This window comes from Vulpes vulpes, chromosome 9 (assembly GCF_048418805.1).
Source record: "Vulpes vulpes isolate BD-2025 chromosome 9, VulVul3, whole genome shotgun sequence".
Taxonomy (NCBI): domain Eukaryota; kingdom Metazoa; phylum Chordata; class Mammalia; order Carnivora; family Canidae; genus Vulpes; species Vulpes vulpes.
In genome coordinates this window covers 42,248,085-42,274,816 of record NC_132788.1, presented here as the reverse complement: position 1 = coordinate 42,274,816, position 26,732 = coordinate 42,248,085, and the positions used below count along the sequence as shown (strand labels likewise).

At 50.2% G+C, this 26,732-nt stretch overlaps 2 protein-coding genes across 28 annotated transcripts in view; one reads left to right on the top strand and one right to left on the bottom strand.

Annotated features, from left to right (window-relative positions):
- The window catches only part of SLC7A1 (solute carrier family 7 member 1), a 79,856-nt gene extending 73,214 nt beyond the window's left edge, over nucleotides 1–6,642 (top strand). For all 10 annotated transcript variants that reach the window (XM_072719908.1, XM_072719910.1, XM_072719907.1 and 7 more), the window contains one exon: nucleotides 1,629–6,642. In XM_072719908.1, the coding sequence (XP_072576009.1) occupies nucleotides 1,629–1,732 (104 nt within the window). In that variant the 3' untranslated portion in view covers nucleotides 1,733–6,642. The remainder of the gene's footprint in view (nucleotides 1–1,628) is intronic.
- A 5,657-nt stretch (nucleotides 6,643–12,299) lies between these two features.
- Nucleotides 12,300–26,732, bottom strand: part of MTUS2 (microtubule associated scaffold protein 2) — a 575,555-nt gene continuing 561,122 nt past the window's right edge. For 11 of the 18 annotated variants that reach the window (XM_025996724.2, XM_072719894.1, XM_025996726.2 and 8 more), the window contains 5 exons: nucleotides 24,262–24,335; nucleotides 20,732–20,830; nucleotides 19,353–19,472; nucleotides 17,133–17,230; nucleotides 12,300–12,892 (listed from right to left, as the gene is read on the bottom strand). In XM_025996724.2, coding sequence (XP_025852509.2) covers nucleotides 12,679–12,892; nucleotides 17,133–17,230; nucleotides 19,353–19,472; nucleotides 20,732–20,830; nucleotides 24,262–24,335 — 605 coding nt within the window. In that variant the 3' untranslated portion in view covers nucleotides 12,300–12,678. The remainder of the gene's footprint in view (nucleotides 12,893–17,132; nucleotides 17,231–19,352; nucleotides 19,473–20,731; nucleotides 20,831–24,261; nucleotides 24,336–26,732) is intronic. The other 7 variants (XM_072719901.1, XM_072719900.1, XM_025996727.2 and 4 more) reach the window with 1 other exon arrangement.

The window sequence follows — 26,732 nt, the reverse complement described above, 5'->3', positions numbered from 1 at the left end:
GAGAGAGAGAGAGGCAGAGACACAGGCAGAGACACAGGCAGAGGGAGAAGCAGGCTCCATGCACCAGGAGCCCGACATGGGATTCGATCCTGGGTCTCCAGGATCGCGCCCTGGGCCAAAGGCAGGTGCCAAACTGCTGCGCCACCCAGGGATCCCTAGTCAGCGGTTTTTTTCTCAATAAGGGGCTCCTAGTAGGTTGCGGGTCCTACCTTCTCTTTTAGATACTTTTCATTTTAGTAGCTCTTGCCTGAGCTAGTTATGTCATTGGGCAAGAGTTGAAGGTAACAAGAGTGAGGCTAGGAGTCTGCTGTTGACAAAGCACCAGTCCATCTTCCCACACACGGGAAGGTCTAGACTGTGCCTCCTTCAGCCCAGCATCTGATGCAGCGGGCCTGCATCTGCCCGCTGGCCCATGTGGGCTGAGGGTGCTGCCAGGGCCTGCAGGATGCTTGGAGGTCACCTGTTGTAGGCTGATGGTGGCCCATCCCCTCGCTGGGTATTCAACACCTGGGACTGCAGGAAATGAACCCAGGCTCCTTCCTGAATGCAGGAAACAGGAGCAGGCCTTGCCCTCACCTCTCACTATCACTGACAAGAGCAGTAACCCCAGGACTGTGTTTCTGCCAAAGCCCTCAGCCCTGTGTCACCACGCTTGGGGGCAGATAACTGCTGCCTCAAAATCCTTCTCTGCCCACCCCACATTGTCTGCAAAGTGTGGCCTGAAGCTGCTTAGACAGACACCCCCTGCAGAGCCTTTCTGTGAGAGGGTTGGCTCAGCGTGTGATGGTGTGTGATTAGCACGCATTCCTCCAGGCTGGGGTAAGGTGCTCATTTCCTGGCAGGGCTGGAGGACACCTGCTTCTAGGCATCCCGGACATGAGCTCCTGGGCTCCAAGCCATTAGCTTATTTCCAGGGCTTTCAATGGCTGAACCCTTCTTTTAAAGGCTGTAAGGCCTGCTCTCCTTGTGTCTCTGGCACAAGGGTGGCCTCAGGGCCACACGGGCTGTACTCCTTGGGTGGGTGGCTAAAGCTCAGATCTCTGCCTCACCGCAGACCTTCAGTGTCTCCAACACTGGAATGGATTGAACCCTTGTGTTACACACATTTGTGGGCCACTGGAATGCCTCCTCCCATCTGACAGTCACATAGGTAGAGAAAGCAGACAGTCAGGACTATGGAAGCCACTCGAATAGCCTGGGGAGACCTGGTGCCCCCTGGGAATCCCACCCTGGTAGGGCCCAGTCCAATTGCTGGAGTGTCTGTCCCGTCCCATCCCCACCAGTGACCACACAGACCCAACCAGGTGGGCAGTAGATGAAGCTGCAGGACCAGTGCCCCTCTCTGGTCCTCGGCCTAGCCTCTCCCCGCTCCAGAACTGCCCCAGCGTGAGGCTTTCCAGAAGGCAGTGTGCCTTTCCTGCACATAGAGGTGAGATAGTGACTTTTGTCGATTATAGTCCAAGAGCCCTTTCGTTTCTCCAGACACAAGGTTGGGCCATGAGGGGTGCTTTCTCTGGGTTCAGGCCTGGGACGGGCAGCAGGGAGAGGCTTTCCTGTGGGGCCACATGACGGACCCAGGGCTTCTCAGCCTGCTCTGTTCACACCCGGTCTCTGCTCTTGGCCTACAGGCTTCATCATCTACTTTGGCTATGGTTTGTGGCACAGCGAGGAGGCGTCCCTGGCCACTGACCAAGCAAGGACTCCTGATGGCAATTTGGACCATTGCAAGTGACACGCCGCCCTAATCCCAGGGGTGGCAGCAGCCCGAGGGATGCCCGCAGAGGTCCTGGGAGCACCTCGCTCCCCCCACCAGTGCATCAGGACCCACCCACATCTACAGAGCCCCAATGCAGCAGAAGGTGCAGCTACTTGAAATGCAGCCTCGGCCCACAACCCGTGTGTCCTGCCTAGACTTGCTCCGCGGCAGGTGCACCATGTCCCAGTCACCTCTGACAGCTCCCTGGTGGGGGCCACTTGGCTGCAGCTGGCCACTGTGGCTCCTGACATCCCTCTGAACAAAGCAAGCGGCTCCCGTCCTCACCAGCTCCGTGCCCGTGCTGCTGCGTCCTCAGGCAGAATGGAGGTCACCTTCTCTTGTTACTTTGAGAAGCCAGGCCTCCCTCCCCAGGGACCATTCTGGTATTAAAAACATCCAAACTCCAGACTTTCAGTAGCCATCTCCCCACTCAGCCCCAGAGGCCAACCGTAGATGCAAGACAAGTACTCCAGAACAGTCTGTCCCCAGCAGTTCCCCAGAGCCAAAGGACAGCAGTATACTTTAAAAAGGAAGAGTCAGACTGGTTTCCTTCTCCCACTCCTGTTCTCTGAATCGCTTCCAGAAGTCATTAGGACTGTAAGCCCTCCCTGACGCCTGCTCCCAGGCAGGGGCGTTGCTCTGACTCTCTGATAGGACCGGGCATGCTTAGTACTAGGGGCAGGTGAGGAAGAAGGGGGCACTGCTGTGGGAACAGGGCAGGAGGGCCGAGGTCCCTGGGCTCCAGGGGATGTCCTTCAGCCATACCTCCTCCACTTGCCGCTTCTGGGATCTCTCACCCACACCCCGGGGTTCCAAGTCACTGGAATGTGGCCCTGTGTGCATGTGGGACTGGCCTTAGATTAGCAGAGCTTAGAGCACTGTTTTCTGTGGGTCTTTGCCAATCACTAAATCCTGCCCTCTGATGCTTACAGGTCAGTTTCTTGAGTCTTATGAGGTTCTGGAGGCAGGTATCCACTCATTCTGAGGTGATGGTGGCCGGCCCTGACATCATCTGTGTGGCCCCCCTCTCACATATCATCACACTGAGTCCTCCTGTTAGCGTCTGTGAATCACTCCAAGTTCAGTTGGCACTTAGTGTTAACTTGAAAAATGGCCAAATATTGCTCAGTGTGTTGCTCTGAGCATGGGGTCTGCACACGAGAATTTGGGGTCATGTTGCTGTCCCTGCCGTTATCTGTTGTCCAAATGTTGGGGTTTGTATCTGGGTTCATCACCCTGCCCCGGACCTCCCGCTTCTGTAAGTCGAGGAGCCAGCTTGGGGCCCTGTACACAGTGTGCTCCCTCCCATATGCTGGTGCACTCTGTGGCTCACACACACTTTGAGGACGGGGCCCGAGAAAGCAAGAATGCTGACAGAGTCTTCCTTCCAATTAGACTGCGGCTCCAGAGACAGAAGGGCCCCATGCTGAGGGAGGTGAGGGTGGGGGAAGGCCTGTGGACACCCCAGAAAATGCAAATGCTGCTTTTGAAGCTCAGACTCCCATTTCTTCCCTGGTCTTTGACACAAATCTGGTAGAAAGAAGCCTGGTAAGTTGATGGCACTTGTCTGATCTCCCTCAGTAAGTCTGGAGAGAATTGCAAGAATTTGTGAAATGGCCAAATGGCAGTGGTGGGTGGAGGGCTGGGGGGTGGGTGGCCAAGGCCCTGAACACCTTGTTTGCTGGAAGCTTTATTCTGTCATTTGTGAATGTTACAGAGGGAAGAGCATAAGAGCCCCAAGTGCGGGTTTCCAAAGAAAGGTATTTAAATTTATGTAGATTGGTGCTGTACAATATTTTGGTAACTATTAACTTATTTTGTTGGGGTTTTGGTCGTCTGCTGTGTTAGGGTTTGTTAGCTATTTGTTTGCTTCATTAGTCTGTTATTTTTCCACATAGGCAAAAAGAACTTGAGGGTAAGAGAGTATTTGAGAAAAAGTGCAGGAGAGAATTTTTTTCTTTTTTACTTTAATTCCTTTTTTCTGGCTGAAATTTCTGTGCAAGACAGCATACAATAGACTGTGCATACAGTTGACATTTCAGCTGGCAACGTGTATCCTTCTACCAACTGACAAGGTATGTTTTCCTGATAACATCCCACAGAATGAGAAGCTCCTGGCGCATCAGGATCCCCCCTTCCCCCAAAGTGGGAAGTGCCTCCAGTAGGCTCGCCAGCTTAGTAGTGAGAAGCCCCTGCCCTGCCACTCCCCCCATTATGGGCAGGAGCCGCCCATTTGGAAAAAGACACCTAAAGGTTCCACAGAGAAATAGTTCTCATGGTCACTGTGCTTTTAGTGAGAAGCTTTTGTGCAGTTGCCAGGGAAAAGTTCTCTGTGTATGAGGGCGGTGATGTAAAGAGTGGTGTCTGGAGTGAGTCTCCCCACGGTTGATAAGCTTTTTCTTATCCCATTCTTTATTCCTTCCCCCCAAATAAACTCACATACACACACACAGGCACATACACGCATGTGTGCAGGCAAGAAATAACCACCAGAAGCACCCAACAGTTGGCATCCGTAGCCCTCAAGCAAGAATATGATTCTCTGTTTCATGGCTTGGCCAGTATTTTCCTACATCATCAGAAATTCCACACTTCTAGAGACACACACACCCTTTGGAAATGTGTCTGCTTTTATCTGTGGTCCAGCCCCAAATACCCACATAGGAAAAGACCCATTTGTGTCAAGTAAGCACCCCTCCCCGCCTCCTGCAGTGTCCCCACTCTGCATATTTTTGTGACCCCTTGAAGACTCACAAAGACTCAACTGAACTGTGGAGCCCTAGGAGCTCTGCTGAAGAGTGAAGGGTTTGAGGGGGTCTCCAGGGAAGCAGTCAGACCCTGTGGGCCAATGAGGTTGAGCCTGCTTCTAGGAGGGAGGACTTCGGGGGGATAGTGGGCCTCTGCACACCCCTCAGCTCACCTCCTTTCAGCCTAACTTTGGGCCTTATTTGTTTTTCCAAACCAATAGGGAGATGGGGGTAGTGCCATCTTTCCTAGGGTGTTTTGGAAAGACTGCTAAATCGATATTGTCAGAACCCTTCCCCCCCCCCCCCCCCCCCCCCCCGCCCAGCTCCCCTACTGTGGTTTTGTTCCACTGCGTCATTTCTGTCAGATCAGCCTCCTGGTCCCATGTGCTGATACTGGGCTTGGGGTATCACAGGCGTCCTGCCTGCCCTGTGTCCTCAGGTGACTGCAGCGTTCTGGGGGCTTCACCCAGCCTGGGTTCCTGCGGCTCTGGCGCGCCCCCTTCTGCACCTTTGGTGCAGCCTGTGCCCATACCTGGATGAGGCACCTGGCCCTTGTTTGTTGGGCTTCACGCATGGCAGCAGGTGCCAACTGGGCCGTACGCTCTCTTCCCACGACTGAGCAGGTGTTCTGAACGGAGTTCTGTAGTCTGCACAGGATGGCCTCTGGCTTAACACCACACTTGCAGCTAGGAGCACAGGGTCAGAGGCTGAATTCCTTGGGTGAGTGTGGACATGCCTTGTAAAGGCCCCGGCCAGAGCGTAGGCAGGCTTACGGGCATTTGAGGGGCCTCGCCAAATGGAATACCTGCTGGCTCTGTGCCAGGACCCAGCTCCTCTGATTTGCATGTCCCACTTCCACACATCTCATAAAAGCTGATTGTTCTGCTGGCGCCCAGGAGTCATCACCATGAAGACGGGAGTAGGGGATGTTGGTGCCAGGCCCCATTACCGATGTGCTCTAGCACGGATGGAGAGGTGTGTTTGCTGGGCACAGGTGTGCGACACTTGTGTGCTTCTGTGTGGGACTATTACAGAGTTGCCAGCAGATGGAGCTAAATGTGTTACGTATGACTGTTATATATAATTTAAGGTATACATTTGGCATCATGATGAGAGTATTGTATGTAAGGCTCCTTAGGGAGAGTGAGATACACATTTTGTGGACCCTTTTTTTTTTTTTTGTAATGAAATGCTTTATCGATCCAGTGTGCAAGAAGCTACATTTCATCACGATTCTTAATGGGTTTTTAAGGCAAAAAAAAAAAATGTTAACTGACTTTGATAGAGTCTTTTTGTGCCCGTTGCTTCACTGAGTGGCAGTGCTCTTTCAAGAGGGACAGGGACTGGCCAAAGGTCTCCGGGCACAGGTTTCAAGGAACCCTCCTGGATGACCCTGTAAGCGTGCTGAACCGCCGGCTGAAAACCCACATGAGATAAAGATCTCGGCTGTGAAGTCCAACCAATTGATTTTCTCAGGGTATGAGCGTGTCCAGCAGGGTCAGGAAGCAGGGCTAGGAAGATGCACTTGACTTTGTTAAGTAATTAACAAGGTATATGATTTTGTGTTTCTCGAGGACAGACTTTTTTAAGTTTGGGACTTATTTTCCCACTTGAAAAGTTGTAATATATATTTAAAGTGAGTTTCCCGCTTAAGTTGTGCCTTTCAGTGTCGATGGGTCTAAGAAGCACAGAAGGTGATGACCGCAATGAGGGCTGGTTTATTATCAAACCTGAAAAGCTGTGGTTTCTCCAGTAAACTTTTCCTTCTACTGATCATGGAGCCATTGATAAGAGAATTGTGTTTATTATGTAAAATTGTATAATATTTTTTTGCTTGTTTGATGTTCTATTTTTCTAATAGTTTTCTTATAGTTTCTTATAATTGTGATACTAGATTTAGATTCTGACGCCCACTGCAAACCAGGCTATCTCTGCTGGCCCGTCCTAGTTTTTATTTTAAGGACAAGCATAGATGTCCATCGCCTTTTAAAAAATGTGAAACTCTGCTCTGTATCCCATTCTTGCTGACAATACAGTATGTTGACAACTCCCTACTATATGTTGTAAAATCAAATTATTTTGTGGTACATTATCTCATGCTTCCGCAAACTCTAATAAATTCTGTATATGGCTTCAGCATGTACAGTGTGATCTCAAGAATTGTAGCAGCTCTCGGCCAGGGTCCTCAAGCTTGTCATTGCCCCACAGAGACTTCCACATCCTGCCCTTTGCTTCTTTAGTTTCTTCCTGTTTCCCCACAGCCAGATGTTGCAGTGCCTCATTTTCCCTTGGCCACTAGGTGCAAATCCTCATTCCAAGGACTAGCATCTCAACCGGGGAGTCCCCCAGCCCTCATTTAGGATCCTCTCATGCTACCTCCGAGGACCTCTTTTTTCCAGACTTGGCTTGGGTTTGAGCCCCGACATCTTCCCACCAAAGTCGCAGCCAAGGACTCAGGCTGCTCATCCCTCGCGCCACGCACACCTCAGCCCCGCACTTCCTCCACAGGCACCGATTGTCAGGATGGGGCTGGGAAGGACTGAAGCTGCTCCCACCCCACCACCACACCCCGCTTGAGGAGGGGAGCGTCCTCTCGCACAGGAGGCAGATTCAGTCCAGTGGCCTCAACTCCGGCCCCTACCCTGCTGTGATTTGGTGATCGCATTGGGAAGGGTGTTGCCACCGCCCCCCCCCCCCACAGGGTCTAACCTTAGCGTGTTCTCGGGGCGGGGGGACACGCAGCGGCCGGCTTCACCCCGAGTTCGCAACAGCAGAATCCGTCAGCAAGTCCTCCCCAGCCGGGTCTCGTGCCTGCGGCCGGTGTGCGGTGCGGCCGGGGCCGCAGGCGGGCAGGAGGCCTCTCTGTCGCCCCCAGCCCCCCGTCCCCAGGGCGATCTCTCCGGGAGAGGTTCTGCTGACAGCTGGCGGGGCCAGAGCCCAGGGCGGGAGCGCCCGGGTCCGGGCGGGGGAGCGGCCGGGAGGGCAGGTGGCGGCGGGCTGGGGGCGCGGCGCGCTTAGAGCCCCACCTCCGGGAGCGCGGCGGAGCCCGTTCCCACGGCGCCGCAGCGCCGCCCAGCGGCCGGCAGGAGCCCCCGCAGCCCCGTCTCCGCCGAGCCCAGAGCGCGGGGCCCGACGGGGAGCCGCGGGAGCAAGCTTTCCCTCCCGGCTTGGTCCCGAAACCCTTCTGGTGCCTCGAAAGCTGCGCTCACCCAGCTCGGCGCTGGCAGCACCCGGGGATCCTCCGGAGCCCCTCCGCGCCTGCGGCCTGCCCACTCCAGCCCGGCCTCGCACGACCCCCGGAGCCCGGGCGCTTGGGAGGCCCAGAGGATGACCCTGCCCGCCCCTCTTCAATAGGGAATCGTTTTCGTTTTACCGAACTCTGGCTGCCCACCGGGCCGTAAATGCGGCTATTGAATAGGACGTGACGCCAGCAGGCGCCGCTGTTGCTCCTGAGGCCGCTCCTGGGCCAACTTGGTCTGCGCCCGACCCCGGGGATCCGGTGCGAGTCGGGAAGACACGTCCTGCAGGCCGGACCCCCCGTGGATGCTCTTCCGCGCCTCGAGGCCGGGAAGTTACTGTCCTCCCTACAGTGCGGTGGGTGGCGCGGCGGGGACGGGAACAGCCCTGCCACATCAGTTTGGGCGCGGTTGAAGCAGGAAACCGCTCTGCAGGCAGCAGCAGTGCAAGAACAGCTTGCTCGGGGCCCAGGAGTGGGTGCCCCGGCCTGTGCCCAGGTCACGTGCACCAGGGGGCCCAGCTGAGAGCTGCACACCGCCCACCCCTGCTGGCTGGCGGCCCTGGCGAAACTCGGGGCGCGGTGAGGGCGGCGAATGGGCCTGCACCTCCTAAGCGCCTCTTCCCTCCACGCCGACAGGGGAGAATTATACTTGGTGCTCAGAAACCCCAAGTGTCCTGTTTTTGTTTCCAGAAGTTTAAGAGAAGCAACCTGTTTTTTTTTTTTTTTTAAGAGATTTAGCAAATTTAAATGAATGAACTCCCTTTAACAACCAGGACAGCATACCAGCCTTCGGTGGGTTTTTTTTTTTTTGTTGTTGTTGTTAAGTATTGGGCCCAAACTCTCCAGGGCGCAGGACCCTGACTCTAGAACACAGATGCTGTGACAGCGTGCAGGACAGCGATGCTGCACGGTGCCGCATCAGCCACCAGAAGAGCATTCAGCTCCAATAGCAGGCGGGTGATTTCAGCTTTGTTTCTACCTGAGCTTAACTCCTCCATTGCCCTCTTCTTGATGAGATGATCCACCTCTCCCATGCGGGAGTGGCGGGCTGTACCAGGGTCCTGGGCACACTGGAAGTGACAGAGTCTCCACCAAAGTTCTCTGTCTGCTGCAAGTTACCTGTGGGAGGGGACGCAGTTCTCTGCAGACAGGAGGAAGCTGGCGCTTAACCCCTTTTCCTGCACATGCCAAGGGGCAAGTCACCAGTCTGCTCTTTGGTTAAGTGGAGGTGCTGACCTGTACCTTGTTTACCTCATGTGTAGGGGGAAGGACAATGGAAAGTGGTTATTATACAAGTGGAGGGCACAAGACATCCCAAAAGACACTAATAGGTTGGGACAGGTTGACAAGGAAATCATTTAGTAAACATATAGTCATTGTCAACAATCTGGAGGTGCGGGTGATTCAGAGGGGATCTGTAGTGTTCCTCTCAGGTCCTGAGGTGCCTCGAAGTGATTTGTCATCCACAAAAGTCTCTTTGTTCAGCTACTGTTTGGGGGGCAGGCTTGCCTAAGTCTCAAGTTGTTTCCACTCCTATATGCCCTGCGAAACCAGCATGGAAAGCTGGCCACACTGGGTCTCCCTTGTAACCCGAAGAAGGGGCAGGCCCATGTGGACATTGCAGTGTCAGGCTGGACAACCTGAGGTGGGTGAGATGGGGGCAAGTGCTTTCAGGTAGAAATGAGTGTCCTGGCTGCACTTTGAGGTATTCTAGGGAGGCCTACAGAGCTCTCCAGGGTCCTGTGTTCCCTGTACCCTATTTCCCCCGCCCCGTTGGGGGAAAAAGCTCATGATAAAGACCTGCTGTGACTGTGGGCATTGTCTGTGATGATCCTGATGGGATTTAGGGCATACCAAGCTCTCTTTGCAGTCGAAACATACACCTGTTTAGGCCTGAATGTGAAATCGATGGGGAAAGGACTGTAGTCCATGTGTTGTGTCCTTTCGAACTGAGTCTAGCCCGCCCAGCCTCTGGAAGATGGCCTAGCAGAGTGGAGCCTTGATGCTCTCTGAGGTTCAGGGCAGAGCTGCTGGGATCTGGGCTGGAAGACAGCTGCGGGACCCCTGGACCTGCTGGGTCTGGGGAGAGTGGGTCTTGGTGAGTGACAACCAGCTGACACTGGTACCTGCAGAAAGGGAACGCAGCCTGCAAAACACCTCCCTGCTTCCCTGCCTTGGATCCCCAGCAGGGGATTTCCTGAAGCCTGGGAGGGCCAGGCTGACAGTTACATCAAGTGCATATCACAGCAAGTCCCTCAAGTTAATTTTAATATGCTTCAAACACAAATATGTAACACAGAAACTGTAGGGGCCAGATAAATAATGTGTGACTCCATTCAAATAATCACCATGTGTGCCAGCCCGTCAGCCCCCTCCCCTCCCCTGAAACCCGGCCCACTCACAACCTCATTCAGCTTGTGCTGGGCAGGCAAGGGTGGGTGCAGGGCACAGTCAGGTCTCAAACACCAGGAAGAGGCTGGTGAGGTTTGGTGGGTCTGAGGCAGGTGGGGAGGCTGCAGCATCTGGATGTGGAAACCACTCCAGCCTGAGGGGTGGATGGAGGGAGACTTCCATGTCAAAAGGTCCCAGTTCTAATGGTGTGGGGGGGGGGGTAGGGTAGTGAAGAGGGGGCTCAGCGGCTGCCAGCCCTCATGTTTCAGGATAGGAGCAACCCATGATGATGAAGGGATGAAGCCAGGGCAATGTGGGAATTAGCTCAAGTACCCAAGGGCAGGGCTGGTTAGGGCAAAGCTTTAGTCCACCTAGTGAGGGGTTACTTAGTTCTAACATCACTACGACTTTGACTGCAATAGGCTAACACACTGTAGCACGTTCTAACGTTAACACTGAAATCTGTATTGCTGTGTAACTGCATTTAGCAGGTGTCCTTATGGAAGCAGTTCCTAAGGGGCAGAGCCGAGCTACTGCCAAATGACTGTTGGCAGGTGGTGCCTGCTAATAGAATAAATACTTGTGTATTTAGTCAACGTGGCACGATCTACTCTAATGGAATGCCCAACTCAATATCACAACATCATGCAGAGCCACTAAAGGAAAAAAGACATGTCTCTTCAATGAGTATCTATCGTGTATGTCCCGAGGATGGGCAAAGACCTTGGGAGGTTTGTTAGAAATGAGATGTACCTGAGGCCAGCAAGCCCAAGCTTGACTCATGCCAAGAATGCAGACCAGGCCTGTCTTCAGGCTGGCTGCACAGGTGCCCAGCAGGCAGGGCCGCGGGCAAGGTGGCCCCTCCCGTGGGTCGTTTCTTCCTGGTTCCATGGCTCCTGGCACAAGGAGCATCCCTGCATGAGTCTGCTCGCCTGGGGCATGCTCAGAGGCAGCCCTGGACTCAGGACTATTACGAGAGGCCATCAGGAAAAGGTGCAGGGTCTTTGTCACAAACAGGAAACAAAGGCATCATTATCGTCACCATCGTTATCATATCAACTGTTAAAAAACTGTGTCTTTCTTTGTGTGTCATGCTCCTACTCTTCCACAGCACTATAGGGAGAGCTTTCACATTCTAACTCTACTATTTCCGAGACAAATGCCAGTCCAGGGGCCAGGGACTGCTGGCTGACCATTTCATTGGGCTCCTCTGTTTGGAAGAACCTCCTGGGCCTGAGAAGGGACCGCTGTCAGCTGTGGTACTGCTTGGTCATGGGGCAGAAAATACACCTGGCTTTGTGGGAGGTCATGTGATGATCGAGCACAGCTGCAAAGTGATCCCCCAGGATGGAAGGGTCAGTTTTCTGGAAGCCCCTGCAAGAACCCCTGAGCCATCTCAATGTACACTTATGGGGTTGAGTTATAGGACCAAACTGATGAGGGGGGATGGTTGTCTATGAAGTGGGGGCCTGAGGGTCATATTTTGGTGGGTTGACCATTTATAGAATCACATTGGAGCACACCACATGGGATGCCAGAGGATGCCTTCCTACTCTGTGCTCAATCAAGATACAGATCCTACCAGCAGTTTTCCTTCTGGAGGACAGAGCGCGGATGGGCTTGGCCAGCTCCAAGGTCATCCTCACCCTCACTCCAGAAGGTTATGTTCTTCCATATTTTCCCAAGGGTGTAGTAGTTTAATGATGGATTCTAAGATGTCACTTAGGAAAAAAGCAAATCTTGTGTTTACAAGACTGTAGATGATTCACTGTCGTGAGAAGCATCTGCAAACCGCTAAACCCCTCAGGATTTCCCACTGCTATCCCTTAGGCACTCACGACAGGAGTATTAATAAGTAAAACTTGCGAATGGAATAATAGTGACCTCACATCATGTTGACTAAGAAGCTGACTGTTCCAAAGGCAGTTACTGTTCACAAATCGCTGGTGTTTGTGTTAGAGTACCACTTGGTGGTAGGTTGAAAGGCGCTTCTTCTCTATCTTTTTTTTTTTTTTCCTTTTTCTATTTTGGGTAGAAATATTCCTGGGAAGCTAGATAGAAATGCATTTTCATATCCCAATAATTCTTAGGCACAAGTTAGAAAACTGCTGACCTTCACCAAAATATGTCAGCACTTCATGTTATAAAAAATGCAATTCAGAACCGCTGCATGTGTATATACGTATATCTAAATATACACACATATCGGTGCAGTACACAAGGATTATTCAATGTATATTCAAAACTGAGCTATTTGTAACGAACCTGAAATTCTGCAGTGAAAGTTCATTGCTCAAGAACAACTGGAGTTTCTTCCTTTCTTTTGGCTCTAACTACGGTCAAACGTTTGCACATCAGACACTACCGTTTACACTTTCCTAAGTGCCAACACCAGGACAGTCTTATATGAGGATCAGAAGAGGACTTTGCTTAGGATGCAGCTATGCAGCTACTGAGCATGCGCGCAGGGCCAGCCCCGGGCGGCCCCCGGTCAAGACTCCGTCCGTCTGTCCGACCGTCCCGTCCGGGTGGAAGCGCTGGGCGGGTCATCTGGGCGTCGCGCTGACTCTGGCGGGCGAGGAGGGCCCCGAGGAGGAGCCACGGTAGACGGGGGACGTGGGCGAGAGTTTAACCGGGCTGGTTGGGTCCCCAGTTTGGAGCTTCCAAAGCAGCTCTTCGTTGGTTCGGCTCAATCTCTTCTTCTCCTGGGTTTCTTTCTCCACATATTCCTGCAGATTGGCATTTTCCTCTGACAGTTGTCTGCATGGGGAGAACAGGAAACAATCAAGCAGCGATTCTGCTGGAAGGCACTGAACTTGAGATTCACCGGGCCAGGGGGGTCGGGGCAAGGGAGGAGGCTGCAGCCGCCTGCGGGAGCTCGGGGACCAACGGGACCACAGAGACCAAGCCCCATGGGCTGAAGTGTGATTTCCATGCTTCATGCAGACACATCGGTTCCCTCACAGTCCCTCTGCCCCATCAGGGGAGGCCCTAGCTGTCCCCGGACAGAGCAAATGCTGAAGGCAAAAGAGGAAAGGAGGGAAGTGGGGAGCTAGTGTGGGTGTGCTGCGCAGGAGGCTCAGAGATAGTGGCCATCAACCATAAGGACAGCACAGGGACAGTGCCGTCAGCCCCAGGACACCTCCTGGCCTCCCTGGCCCTGGTTCGGGTCCCCATGAGAGCAAGCGTCTTCCCCTGCTGCACATGCTGATCTGTGCATCTGCCTGACTGCTGGACCGAGAGCCCTCGAGGATAGGGGCCAGAGCCACTTTCCTTGAATCCCCAGCATCCAGCCTGGCGTCTGGCACACAACAGATGCTCAATTAATGGTTGTTGATAAGGGATGCTAAATGAAAAAGGGATCGATGCATCCTGCGCTGTCATCAAGTGTGAGTTGCTTGCTTTGTTGCATTTTGTATAAATGAGGAACTGACAGGGATGAGTACACAGGCATTTTGTAGCTGCACGGACTCAGCCTAGGAAGCCAGCTCACTTGGATAAAGCCTGGACTTGCTCTTTGGGCCAGGTGCCTTTGTGATTTCCAGGGGAGGCATGGGTTGGGGTGGCTCAGGTTGAGCAGGGTGGGTGACACACCTGCTGCCCTGGCACAGTCTCTCCCGTGAGCCTCTGGGGTGGGAAAGAATGCCAGCACCATGAGTTCAGTTGCGGAGGTAATGTGTGTATGTGTGTATATGTGTGAGTGTGTGCAAGTATATGTGTGTGACTTCTGAGGGGGCGGGCACACAAGAGTGTGTGCATGCGAGTGAGCATGATCGCGCAAGTCTGGGAGCATGCACACTTGTGTACACCTGTGGGTGACAGGAAGCACAAGTACATATGTGAGTGTGCATGTGCATCACAGGGTGACATATATGGATCCAAGAAGGAGTTCAGTTCAGTAAGGGGTCAGGGGTCAGGCATGGGTCCCACAGAGAGAGCTCTATCCTCATGGACAAAGTGCAGGCACACCTCATTTTACTGTGCTTCATTTTACTGCACTTTCCAGATATTTTTTATAGGCTGAAGGTTTGTGCCAGCCCTCAGTAGAGTACGGTTACCGGTGCCAATTTTCCAACAGCATTTGCTTACTTCACATCTTCACGTCACGTTTTGGTAATTTTTGCAATATTTCCAACTTTTTCATTATTATTATGTTTGTTATGCTTGTCTGTGATCAGTGATCTTTGATGTTACTACTATAATCGTTTTGGGGGTCCATGAACTACATCCGTATAAGATCACAAACTTAATCAATTAATGTTGTGTGTGCTCTGACTGCTCCATCGACCAGACTTTCCCGGTCCCTCTCCCTCTCTTTGGGTGTCTCCCTATTTCCAGAGACACAACAATATTGAAGTTAGACCAAAGAATAACCCTACAATGGCCTCTTAAGTGCTCAGGTGAAAGGAAGAGTTGCACGTTTCTCACTTTAAACCAAAAGCTTAGTGAGGAAGGTGTGTGGAAAGCCTCAGTAGGCTGAGAGCTGGGGCCTCTTGTGCCAAACATCAGCCAAGTTGTCGTGCAAAGGAAAGATTCTTGAAGGACATTAAAAGTGCTGCTCCAGTGAACATGTGGAGTAGAAAGTGGAACAGCCTTACTATTGATATGGAGAAACTTTGAGTGGTCTGGAGAGAAGAGCAAACCAGCCACAACATTCCCTTAGGCCCAAGACTAATCCAGAGCAAGGCCCTAAATCTCTCAATCTGTGAGGGATGATAGAGGTGAGGAAGCTGCAGAAGAAAGGTCTGAAGCTGGCAGAGGTTGGTTCCTGAGGTTTAAGGAAAGAAGCCAACTCCAGAGCATAAGGTATAAGGTGAAGCAACAAATGCTGGTGTAGAAGCTGCAGTAAGGTACCCAAAAGGTCTAGCTAAGGTGATTCATGAAGGCGGCTACACTAAACAATAGATTTTTCAATGTAGACAAAACAGCCTTCTGTTGGAAGATGATGCCATCAAGACTTTCATAGCTAGAGAAGTCTTCAAAGGACAGGCTGACTCTCGTTAGGAGCTAAAGCAGCTGATGGCTTCAGTTGAAGCCAGTGCAAATTGACCATTCTGAAAATCCTAGGGCCCTTCAGAATGATGCAAAATCTACTCTATCCTCTATCAGTGGAACCACAAAGCCTGGATGACAGCACATCTGTTTACAGTATGGATTACTGAATATTTGAAGCCCTCTGTAAAGATCTGCTACAGAGAAAAATGATTCCTATCAAAATACTGCTGCTCACCAACAATGCACCTGGTCGCCCAAGAGCTCTGATGGAGACCTGCAAGATGAATGTGGTCTTCATGCCTGCTGACACAACATCCATTCTACAGTCCGTGGATCAAGGAATAATTTTGGCTTTCAAGTCTTATTCTTTAAGAAATACATTTTTGTAAGCCTATAGCTGCCATAGAGGGTGATTCCTCTGATGGATCTAGGCAAAGTCAATTGAAAACCTTCTGGAAAGGATTCACTATTATAAGATGCCAGTAAGAACATTCATGATTCATGGGAAGAAGTCAAATTATCCACATTCACAGGAGTTTGGAAGAAGTTGGTGTCCTCTCCCTCACCCCCGCCCCATGGAGGACTTGGAGGCGAGATGTTCAGGATGTCAGTGGAGGCAGTAACTACAGATGTAGTGAAAACAGCAAGAGAACTGGAAATCAAAGTGGGACCTGAAGATGGGACCACATTGCTGCCATCTCATGATCAAACTTGAACGGATCAGGAGCTGCTTCTCATGGATGAGCCAAGAAAGTGGTTTCTTGAAATGGAAACCACTTTTGGTGGAGATGCCATGAAGACTGTTGCAATGACCACAAAGGATTTAGAGTAGTACATCAACTTAGCTAATAAAGCAGCAGCAGGGATTGAGAGGATTGACTCCAGTTTTGAAAGAAATCCTACTTGTGGGTGAAATGCTATCAAACAGCATTGCACACTACAGAGAAATATTTTATGAAAGTCCATCGATGTAGCAAACTTTCATTGTTGTTTTAAGAAATTGGCACAGACACTCCAGCCTTCAGCAACTTGACCCCCACCAGTCAGTAGCCACTGATAGTGAGCCAAGACCCTCCATCAGTAAAAAGATTTATGACTCTCTGAAACTTTGGATGGTGGTTTGCATTTTTCAGCAATAAAGCATTTTTAAATTAAGGTATGCATGTTGCTTTTTTAGACATGATGGTATTTCACACTTAGTAAACTATAGGATAGTGTAAACCTAACTTTTATATGTACCGGGAAACCATTCATTTGGGAAAAATTCATGTGATTGCTTCATTGCGATACTTGCTTAACTGCAGCAGTCTGGGACTGAACCCAAGGTCTGCCTACGAGCTCCAGTTGGCTGATCAAGCCTAAACACTGCTTCACTCTACTCTGACAGCAGAAGGGGGGACCCCCACATCCTTCCTTGTAAGTCGTAGCACATCAGAGCAGGGGATGGAGATGGGAACAGTGTTACTCAGAGGATCTGCATTCGACTACACAGCTTCACTGGATTGTTCACTCCCTGCCATCCCCTGGCCAGGGCCAGCTCTTCATGGCCTTGGGCAGGCTGGCCCGGGATGACAGCTCAGCAGCTGAGGGCCCTACACAGGTCTGTGCTGTGAGCTAAGGAGCACAGGCTCAGCTCATGAGGGTTTTGTCTTTTGCCTGGGAATATCTAGCTGGCACTCCTTCAAACCCCCCAGAAATAAAGCCCTCCATCTCCCAGCTGCACTGGAGACCTCTCCTGCACATATGAGCCAATTTCACTCATTTGTCCCCAAGTGGGGACCACTGATATGCAGAGCCAGGCACAGGCCAGGAGGTCCCAGTGGTGTGTTTTATTCATCTTTTCATATGTAAAATGCCAAGAGCCTGTGTGGGGAAGCCTCACAGCACAGAGGAATTAGATAAATTGGATGCTGGACAAGAACAGAGTCCCCAAAGAAACTCAAGAGCAAAGCCACTTTGTAGGTGACACCTGATTTGTTAGGCTCAGACACCCAAGCCCACCTACCTTGTGACAACGGTGTTCTGGTCAATCCTTGCTTTGAGGTCTTCATTTTGCTGCTGGAGAACTTGGATCTTTTCTTCTAGGATAATATTCTTTTCCGCCTACAAAGGACGCAGTGTTAAGAGGTTCTCAGCAAGGCCATGACAAATATAGAAGGCCAGCGCCCTTGGCTTCTGGGCTTTGGAGGATTATCAAGAACATTGCTTTGTGGGGTGCCTGGGTGGCTTGGTGGGTTGGGTGTCCAACTTTTGATTCTGGCTCAGGTCATGATCTCAGGGTCCTGGAGTGCACCCCACATGAGGCTCTGTGTTCCGTGTAGAGTCTTCTTGTCCCTCCCCTTCCCCCTCTGCCCTTCCCTCTGTTCATGTGCACATATGCTCTCTCTCTCTCTCAAATAAATAAATAAAATCTTAAAAAAAAAACAATAGTGCATTGCAAATTACAATGGGTTGTAAAATCAAGTTAGATGTGAGTGTATTTTTAAAAACAAAATAAAACAGAAAATACCAGAGTGCACTGTATGTAGTAAAAGTATTATTGTTATACATATTTTAGATATAAATATTTTTTACGTATATTATACAACGTGTGTGTATGTATATGTCCGGTTTCTGTGTAGAATACATTTCTTCCAGGGCATGCCCAGGCAGTCAAAGGTGAGCTGTCAGAGATCAGTGAACACCCCTGGGTCCTAGTTTAGCTGATGGGTCCCCTGGTTCTCCCTGACGGTCAACTGAGCTGCATCAGCATCCCTGCCTGGCATGTATGCACAATAGGACATTCTGAATTAATGGAGGGATAGAAATACAAATAATGTGAACACATTTTTTTCTTCTGAGAGTATGACCAGCCAGGAAGCCGAAGCCTGAGATGGGCTTGGAACATGATCAGAAAATAACATTTTCCCCTGGTTGTTATTCCCCTACAATTTATGCTTTTCTCTCTGTGTGTCCCCTAGGGACTTGCAGAAGCACAGTTCTACTCTAAGATAAATTCAGAAATAAATTATTTTTTGAAGAGCAAATGACAAATTCACTATTGGGTCGTCAATCTTTGAGGAAAACTGTTGCCCTTCCACGAAGAGGACTAGGAGTCAGAGCCAAAGGGCTGGACTCTGTCCCAGCTTCCCAGCAGGGCACTTCCCTACAGCCTTCATCTTTGCTCCCAGGAAATGGGAAGAGATTAAATTGGTTCTTTCTGTATGCCAGGAAAGGTTTCTGGAAGGAGAAAGCATGCAGGCCTGCAGAATGTCTGGAACATGGCTAAAAACATCTGAGTAAACCCTAAGACTTGTGGGTGATCAGACAGTTGAATGTGGATTGTCCGGCCTGGAGGAGGAGGATCGTCGGTCTCCATGTGGGCCAGGCAGCATGGCAGGACTCTGACGCTGCTGGGAAGCTCTGGGCCATTGGGAGGTGCCACACGGTCACCATTGCCTGGATGCTGGTTACTGACAGACACACGGCAGGCTGCCCCACCCCACCTGATAAGCACCTGTACAGTATGAGATGTCTGCAAGAAGTGGAGGTGCCAGATCCAGCAGGTAGGCCTAGATCAGCCCCTGGCTTAGGAAAACCAGCTTCGAGGGATATTTCAGAAACAAGCAGGGACTTTAGAAGTTAGCCGAGATGATTAATTACTAAGACGGCAACTTAAAGATCTGCTGGCTGGGCTGAACAGGAGGCAGAGGGCTGTGAAAGCCGGAATGTGGAGCACTGGGCCAGCACTCCTACCTGGGCCTAGCCACTTACTGGCTCTCCTTATGCCTCTGCCTAGGCCTCCGTGTGCATCTGCGACTATGAAAGGAGCCTCCCGACAGTACCTGCTCCAGGGGATGGCTGTCAGAGTTAAAGAACAAACACACGTAAAGTGCTTTGCATCAAGCCTGGCACACTTCAGTGATGCTCCATTCATACTGGCTTACCACCTATCACCTGCAGGGAGGAGGAGGAAGGAGCACTCCCCCAGGGGAGGAGTGGCAGATGGAGAATGGAGGTGGGAATCAGGAGGGTTCCCCAGTTGTACAAAATGAGGCCACCTCAGATTCCTTATCAGAATTCCTGGCTTCCTAAGAAAGATCTTGAGACTCAGCCTTGGCATTTTCAGGTGTAGGCATTGGACAGGGAAGGGTCCACCTTCTGAATTCTGTGAACAGCATCTTGATGACAGTAAGGCATATCATTCAGGTTCCTGGGGCTCTCCCAAGGACGCAGGCTGACTCACCAGTTTTTCCAGCTCAATGATCTTCTTTTCCTGCTGGTGTATTTGCTGATTCTTCATCTCTAATACCTGCTTCAGACTCTTCATGTCTTCTTCCAAGTGCTGATAGGGAGCCAATGCAATCTACAACAGCAGAGAACAAGAGCTATTTACCAGGGGTCCCAGCAAAGTCCAGGATCCACCAGTGCCATGAGTTCAGCTAAATCTAGCCTTCTGTAACAAGTTTCCCAGTAGGCACGGGGGCGTGAGTGTGAGCGTACTCACAGCCTTCTCTGATAAAGATACGCATTGGTTTCCCACTGGAAATGCTATAAGAAATCCAGCTCTCTGGGGAACAAGAGAGGTAAAGCCATCACCCACTGAAAAGTCTGGATGCTGGGGTGGCAGGATGCCACCAACCCATCCCCAAAAGGGAGCTCATGGGTTAAAAAAGAGTAAATTCGGGATCCCTGGGTGGCGCAGCGGTTTGGCGCCTGCCTTTGGCCCAGGGCGCGATCCTGGAGACCCGGGATCGAATCCCACATCGGGCTCCCGGTGCATGGAGCCTGCTTCTCCCTCTGCCTGTGTCTCTGCCTCTCTCTCTCTCTCTGTGACTATCATAAATAAATAAAAATTAAAAAAAAAAAAAAAAGAGTAAATTCAACATTGGCTTTTAACATTGACTCAGACTACTTGGTTCAATAGACACATTGAGATTTACAGGTCTCCCTCGTACCCAGGCAGAGCTGGGCAAGGGGTAGGGTAGGGGTGGGGTGTATCCTTGTGTAGGAAATGAGCAAAGTGGTTTAAAAAGCAGAAAAGGCATTTTAGGAAAAGAAATGCTACAGTAAGGTTGCCAAATGTAACAACAGCAACAACAACAAAACATAGGACATTGAGTTAAGTATGAATTCCAGATAAACCACCTTTTTTTTTTTTTAAGTATAAGTATTAGATGGGATACACTTATACTAAAAAATTCACTTATTTATAATTCAAATTGACCTGAGTGTCATGCATTTTATCTGGCAATCCTCCCTCAGAGGGAAGGAACTTTGCCAGCTTTTCTGGAAAACACTCCCCTCAACCTGTTAAGACAGGCATGGGTGGTGACTCTTGCACCAGCCTACACCCAAGCTGGGGGAGAATGGAGGGGAGGGCGTGCGGGTCGCGGGGGCTCAGGGGCCGTGGCTGGGGAGCCGTGGAATCTGGCAAGAACACATCAGTGGAGAACCCACAGCTGTCCTGTGTGTCAGGAGAGAGGTGCTGACAGGGACATGTCCTGGCCAGCTGTCACTGCGGCAGCGGATCCACACAGCGGTCCCGTCTCTGGGGGAGACTGCTGAGGTGACTCCCGGGGTGAGGCCCCTGTGGGAGCCCGGAGGCCTGGGGAGCATGACTACCTCCAGCTGCTCCTCGGTGTTCTTCCTCAGAGCCTCCTCAAAGCGCCTGGCGCGGTCCCGCAGAGACTGGCTCTGGAAGGTCAGCGTGTCCACCTGGTCCTGGAGGGAAGGACAAGAGGCCCAGCTCGGTGGCCTGCAGACACTGTGGCCCGGGCAGCTGGGAAGAGACCGCCGCCCACCCCGGCCGCTCTCCACAGGGCAGCGGAGGCTGCTGAGGTCGCCGGTGCCCCGGGCTCCACAGAGGGGCCCGCGCTGTTGAGGCTCCGCAGGGAGTGCCCTGCGCGGGGAGCCGGGGAGCGAGAGCTGGGGGGGGGGGGGCCTCCCAGCAGGAGGCCGCTAGGCTTCCTCGACGACGTCAGCTGGCTGGTGGGAGGCAATGCTGCAACGTCCCACCTCAGGGAGGCCGACTATGAGAAGGGGAGGCATCGAGTCCCTGACCTGACGAGGACAGGACCCATTTCAGAGAACTGTCCTGGTGTATAAACCATTGAACCATCCCTGACTCCCCTCTCTGCCTGAGACCCCTCCTGCGACCACCAAACACACTAATTTTGGGGTCAGTCATCAAGTCCTGCCAATCCCACCTGCCTAATGTCCCTGGTGTCCACGAGCTCCCTGGTCCCTGTCCCTCCAGCTAAAGCTGAGGCACGCTGCTGCTCCTTGCTGGACCTGACGCCGGGGTTCTAAGTCTTCTGCCCTCACGCTGGAGGCAGGGGGAGCTTTCTAAAGTGGAAACCAAACCCATCACCCCCACCATGTTAAACCCCATTGGCATGAAGATGAAGTGCCTACTTGACACAGTGTTGACATACCTCCTGCTCAGCCCCTCTGGTCTCCCAGCTCAGTTCTCACTGCTCCCCTCCCCCACCCCACCTTACATTCCAGCTCTCTCCCCTCCCTGCTCACTTCTGGCCTCCCCTCAGCCTTTCTGGGCCTCAGGGCTGGACTGCATGTCTCTGGCAGGAGCTGTCATGTGAGCTGAGTCTTTTCTCCCATTTAGACTCTCTGCCTGGCTAGACCCCCAGCAGCTCTCTGTGTCCTCACTGACAAGATGACGGTATGTCCAAGGACGAACTATTTCTTGCTCCTTCCCTGGCTGCCAGGGCAGATGCAACTACACTCAACCTCCCTTGCAACCCCAGCAATGCCAGATCACTGCAGGTGAGCAAAGGATGCCGGGCAGGGAGCTTTCTCTTGATGCTCAAGCACAGTGAGAGATGATGCCTCATTCATGCAGAATATCCCAAAGGTCTCCATCCAATGACACCACTTCTGTGACATTAAAATGGAGGGACTAAGGTCTCCCCAAGAGCTCTTCTGGCCAAAGAAACAGCTTCATCCCCCTCGTATAAAGGGCTAGGTGTTGTAAATCATGTAATCCCACATAAAAACACTGTCATGTATGAAGTGCTGGCTTGCCTGCTTTCTCCATCTCATCAGAGGGCCTTGTTTTGCAAACTATCCTTGGCAGGTTCCTTTTCCTCTTTTTTTGGTTTGTTTCCAGTTACTTCCAATTTTATTTTTAAACAACAAAAAAAGCCCCCCTCCCCCACCGCCATGCCATTAAATCCAAGTGCTGGTGCATTAGGGCATTATAGTTGTCAGTGGGAATTTGTACGCACAGGAGCTGATGAATGTAAATTCCAGCCCAGGGCAACACCAGCTGGGCCCCAGCACACAGTCACTCCATAGCTGCAGTCACCTTCTAGAACATGACTATAAAAATGATACACAGCTCCTACACCAAACTCGTCCGTGCTCACAGAGGAAGCATTTCTTTCAGGTCTCTCCTCCTTCATTGAAAAGCAAAACCATGAAAGATGCATCAGGCAATGCCACCTGGGACAGATCTAAAATGTCAAACTGTGTTTTTATCTGCCTTATTCACCATTACTCAAAACAGATCCATAGGCAGACAATGGTGCCACAGCCATCAGACCAAACAGACTGTTTTTCAATTTGAGTCAAACTAAGAGGCAGAAAGGCCCCGCTGGTGATGCAGCCCAGCATGGGCCACTCAAGGGTTAACCAATGACGTAACAATAGTAGTAGGAAATGTAACAATGTTAGAAACGATTTCATAGCAATAGCCACTCCTTACTAGCATCTACCATGAGCCAACCTAGTGCTAGGCCCTTAATCTGCTCACATCTAGAGGAAGGTATTGTTATCGCCCCTATTTTACAGATGAGTAAAGTAAGGTTTATAGAGCTAATGTAACTGTTCATGATTTCCAAGCTAGAAAGAGGAGGTATAGTGGGGAGTTAAAAACTCCAAGCTCACATCTCTTGCCCCAGATCTGTTTCTCTAGCCACCAGGAGCTTAGAAGGTTTGGCCTAAGCAATGCCGTCCTCTTCGTACCAAATACTCTCCAGCCCAAATAAACTCTTTCCATGGAGAGTTACAACTGAAATATATACAGTTCATGACAGTTTAATGTTAGCAGCAGAGTGAAGACTCATATGAAGCAAAACTCTCCCTTCTTTTGGTTTTGGACTGGACGCACACGAAGGCAGTTTGGGGTTAATGGGCCAAAGATAAGCCATGTGAGGACTGCACCAGCTTACTGCAGGACCATTCATGGATCAATGGATCGGGGCGGTGGAGGGCTTGCAGCAGGCAGTTTCCCATTTTAAAACTTCTGAATAGTACATTCAACAGCTGTGACACTGGCTATCTCCACAATCCTGGATTCTTGTCTTGGTGGGCAGGCTCTGTACAATGAATATTGCCAGGGGAAAGTACGCCAGCAAAGAAGGAAAATTCTCGCCTTTGTATTACAGTTTTAATAAACACCTTCCACAACTTTCAGATGTGCGTGTTCCTAATATTTAACAAATAATCTTGTTATAACAGAGGCAGCCATAGTTGGGAATGGAAGCAGGGCCACCGACCTCACCCTTGCTTCCCAGGCAGCTCCAACCTAGGGCTGGGGTGGCCTGGGCCTCTAGAAGGCGGGAGGGAGACGCGGGTGATCTGGGAGACCTTTCATTCTCCCCGTGGAGGTCAGAAGGAAGCCAGGCAGCCCCCAGCCTCTGAGACCCATGTTTTCCACAGGTTGGCAGTGGAAGACGAAGAAGGTTCTTCTCATCTTACCTACCTCCAGGTGATTAAAGCCCCTTTTATAATTCCCAGAACATATCCTATGACATTTGTCCTTTACAACCCCGTTACCCCATCCCCCCTGCCTAGACTGTTCTCCTCCCCAAGTCCTCCCTTTTCTTCAGACACAACTCCTCTGACCATGGCAAGTAGGGAGCAGTGTCTCAGAACTCCTGTGGTGCTCACTGATGGTATTATTCATTGGGTGTAAGTATGTGTTACCTTTTGTGTTGTCTGTCACTGTTTAGGTCACAGCTGTCTGAGCAGACAGTAACTACCCAAAGGGCAAGGAGTATGTCTCATTTACCTCTATTTTCCAATGCTTAGTACAGGATCCAGTACACAGTAGGTGCTGGATGAAAGTCTGCAGACAGGCATAATGATGCTGCCATTATCTTGATACCAGAGTTAAGAGAATGCATATTAACCTGTAACGACAGCCGCAGCTTTTCAAAATTTTCTTCCAATTCTTTCTTTTCAAGTTCATGGGTAGACATCAATTCTGGAGATAAGAGATCAAATAGTTAAGTTGGTCTTTTGAAAAGGATCAAACAAGACTTTGTCAGATTTAGGATGTAGGTAAATAAGGGATACTGGTAGATAGAAGACTAAAGCCTACAGAGACTTCTCCATACTTTGAAATTATATGTAGTGCTCTTTAGAAGACAGTGAAAGAAAGAGAAAGGGAATAGGACAAAGAAGGAAAAAGAGGGAAAGAGGGGAAGAATGAGGGACGGAAGCAAACAGAACTACAATCATGTAGGGGCGCCTGGCTGGCTCAATTGGTTGAGTGTCCCTCTTGATTTCTGCTAGGGTCATGATCTCAGGTGAGATGGAGCTCTGTGTTGGGCTCTGTGCTGAGCATGGAGCCTGCTTAAGATTCTCTCTCTCCTTCTGCCTCATCCACTCCCTCTCTCTCTCAAAAATAAAAATAAAAATAAAAATAAACCACAATTGTGCTCGGGAGCACATCACGCACACATGCACATACACACACTCTCATTCTTACAACCTGCTCTACCATCACTCTGCCCTAGTTGGATTCTCCACAGTACCTATTCTCCAAGTTTTCCTCATGGTAGAGCAGCTGGATAAGCAGTGTTAAATCATTCTCCTTTCCACCACGAGCAGCAATCTGGATGCTGAAGAAGGTGGCCTTCCAAGGAGAGTGTCGTTGTGAGCGCCATCATGCCAGCCTGGGCTTGCTGGGGAATGGATGTATGAAAGGGGCCAGGGTTGTGTCTGCAAGAACACCTTGGTAGCCTCTTGGCCACACTCTGGAAACCACAGATGTCAAAGATTTGCTTGAGCAAAGATTCAATATTAAGACATTCAGACAGAAGGAAGGACTAATTGGACTGGTTCCTCTTGGAGAGTTTGGAACAATTCTGTTCTGTGAAAAGTGTCATTCCAGTAATAATTTGCAAGTTAGGCAGAAAGAGATGTCATGTAAGAGTTATTAGTGAATGGATTCTATATTCCTCCAGATGGAAAGAGTCTTATTAGCTGGGTGAAGCACATCTCATTCTGGCTACACAAGCAATTTGTTTTCATGTTATAACCGCAGGGAGGAAAGGTCCCATTAATCAGCCAGGGTCACATGCTTAGAACAGGAGAGCACTGGAGGCCAGCAATTATCCTGGCTGGCATGAGCTGCAATTAGGAAAGACTTTGTGGTTTCCATTGACCCAAATCTTTTAAGTAATGATGGTGGAAGTCTCTAAGAAATCCAGTTGTTTGTAGCTGAAATTTACATTTGGGGGGAAAAATTGTGCAGATTTCAATGATATAAAGCCATGCAGGCTTCTGGTCTACCTGGCTCTGTGTACATGATTAGTTTTAATAGTCATTGAAAGCATCGCCCTGACCATGGTAATAAATTTTTTACCTATCATTAAATACACCTACATTGTCTTGACATTTATGTATAATTCAAGTGCCTTGGATGTGGTGTCTAAGTGAGATTTCATTCATCAGAAAAATCTACCAGGTCTATTTTTACGAAAATACAGAAACAAAAGGCAACACTATGGTTCATTGCACTATTTCCATTCAAATTCCCTTTCTTTTTTTTTTTAATATTTTTTTTATTTTTTCAAATTCCCTTTCTAGAGACCATTTTCCTACAGTGCAGTGATGGACTTAGGACATTTTCAAAGGGCCACAAAAACCCAAGAGAAAAAGAAAAGTTAGAATCTATTCTGGAGATGGTATAAATCATTGCTAGTATCCATATACCCATAATGATTTTCATTATTTTAAGGTCATAACACCTTGTCCCATGTTTAATACTGTGCTCAAAAACAATGGTTCTCAAATTTTGCTGCATGTTAGAATCACCTGGGGAGCTTTAAAAAATTCTGATGCCTAGGATGCACCCCAAAGCAATTAAAGTAGGATCTTTGCAATAGGATCTACACATAAGTATTTTTTAAAAATCCCCAGGTGGGCACTGAGGGGGACACTTGACGGGATGAGCACTGGGTGTTTTTCTGTATGTTGGTAAATTGAACACCAATAAAAATTAATTTATTAAAAAAAAATCCCCAGGTGGTTCCAGTATGCAACCAAGGGTAGGAATTGGTACTCTAAGTGGGAGACATGGTCTTAGGACACAGGTAATACATTTAAGTAGTTCTCAGGGAAGTACTGTCCCTTGTCTCCAGCTTGGACTTTTCATGTACTAATGGGTTCCAGAGGTGATGGCGCTGGTGCTTGAGGAAAGCAAAACATGAGTATTGATTGTCACACAGTGGACTATATTATTTACAAAGAAAATTTTAGAAATAATTTAAAAAACCTCTGAAGTTGGGGAACCTGGGTGGCATAGTCGGTTAAGCATCTGACTCTTGATTTCAGCTCGGGTCATAGATCCCAGTGCCATGAGATAGATCCCCAT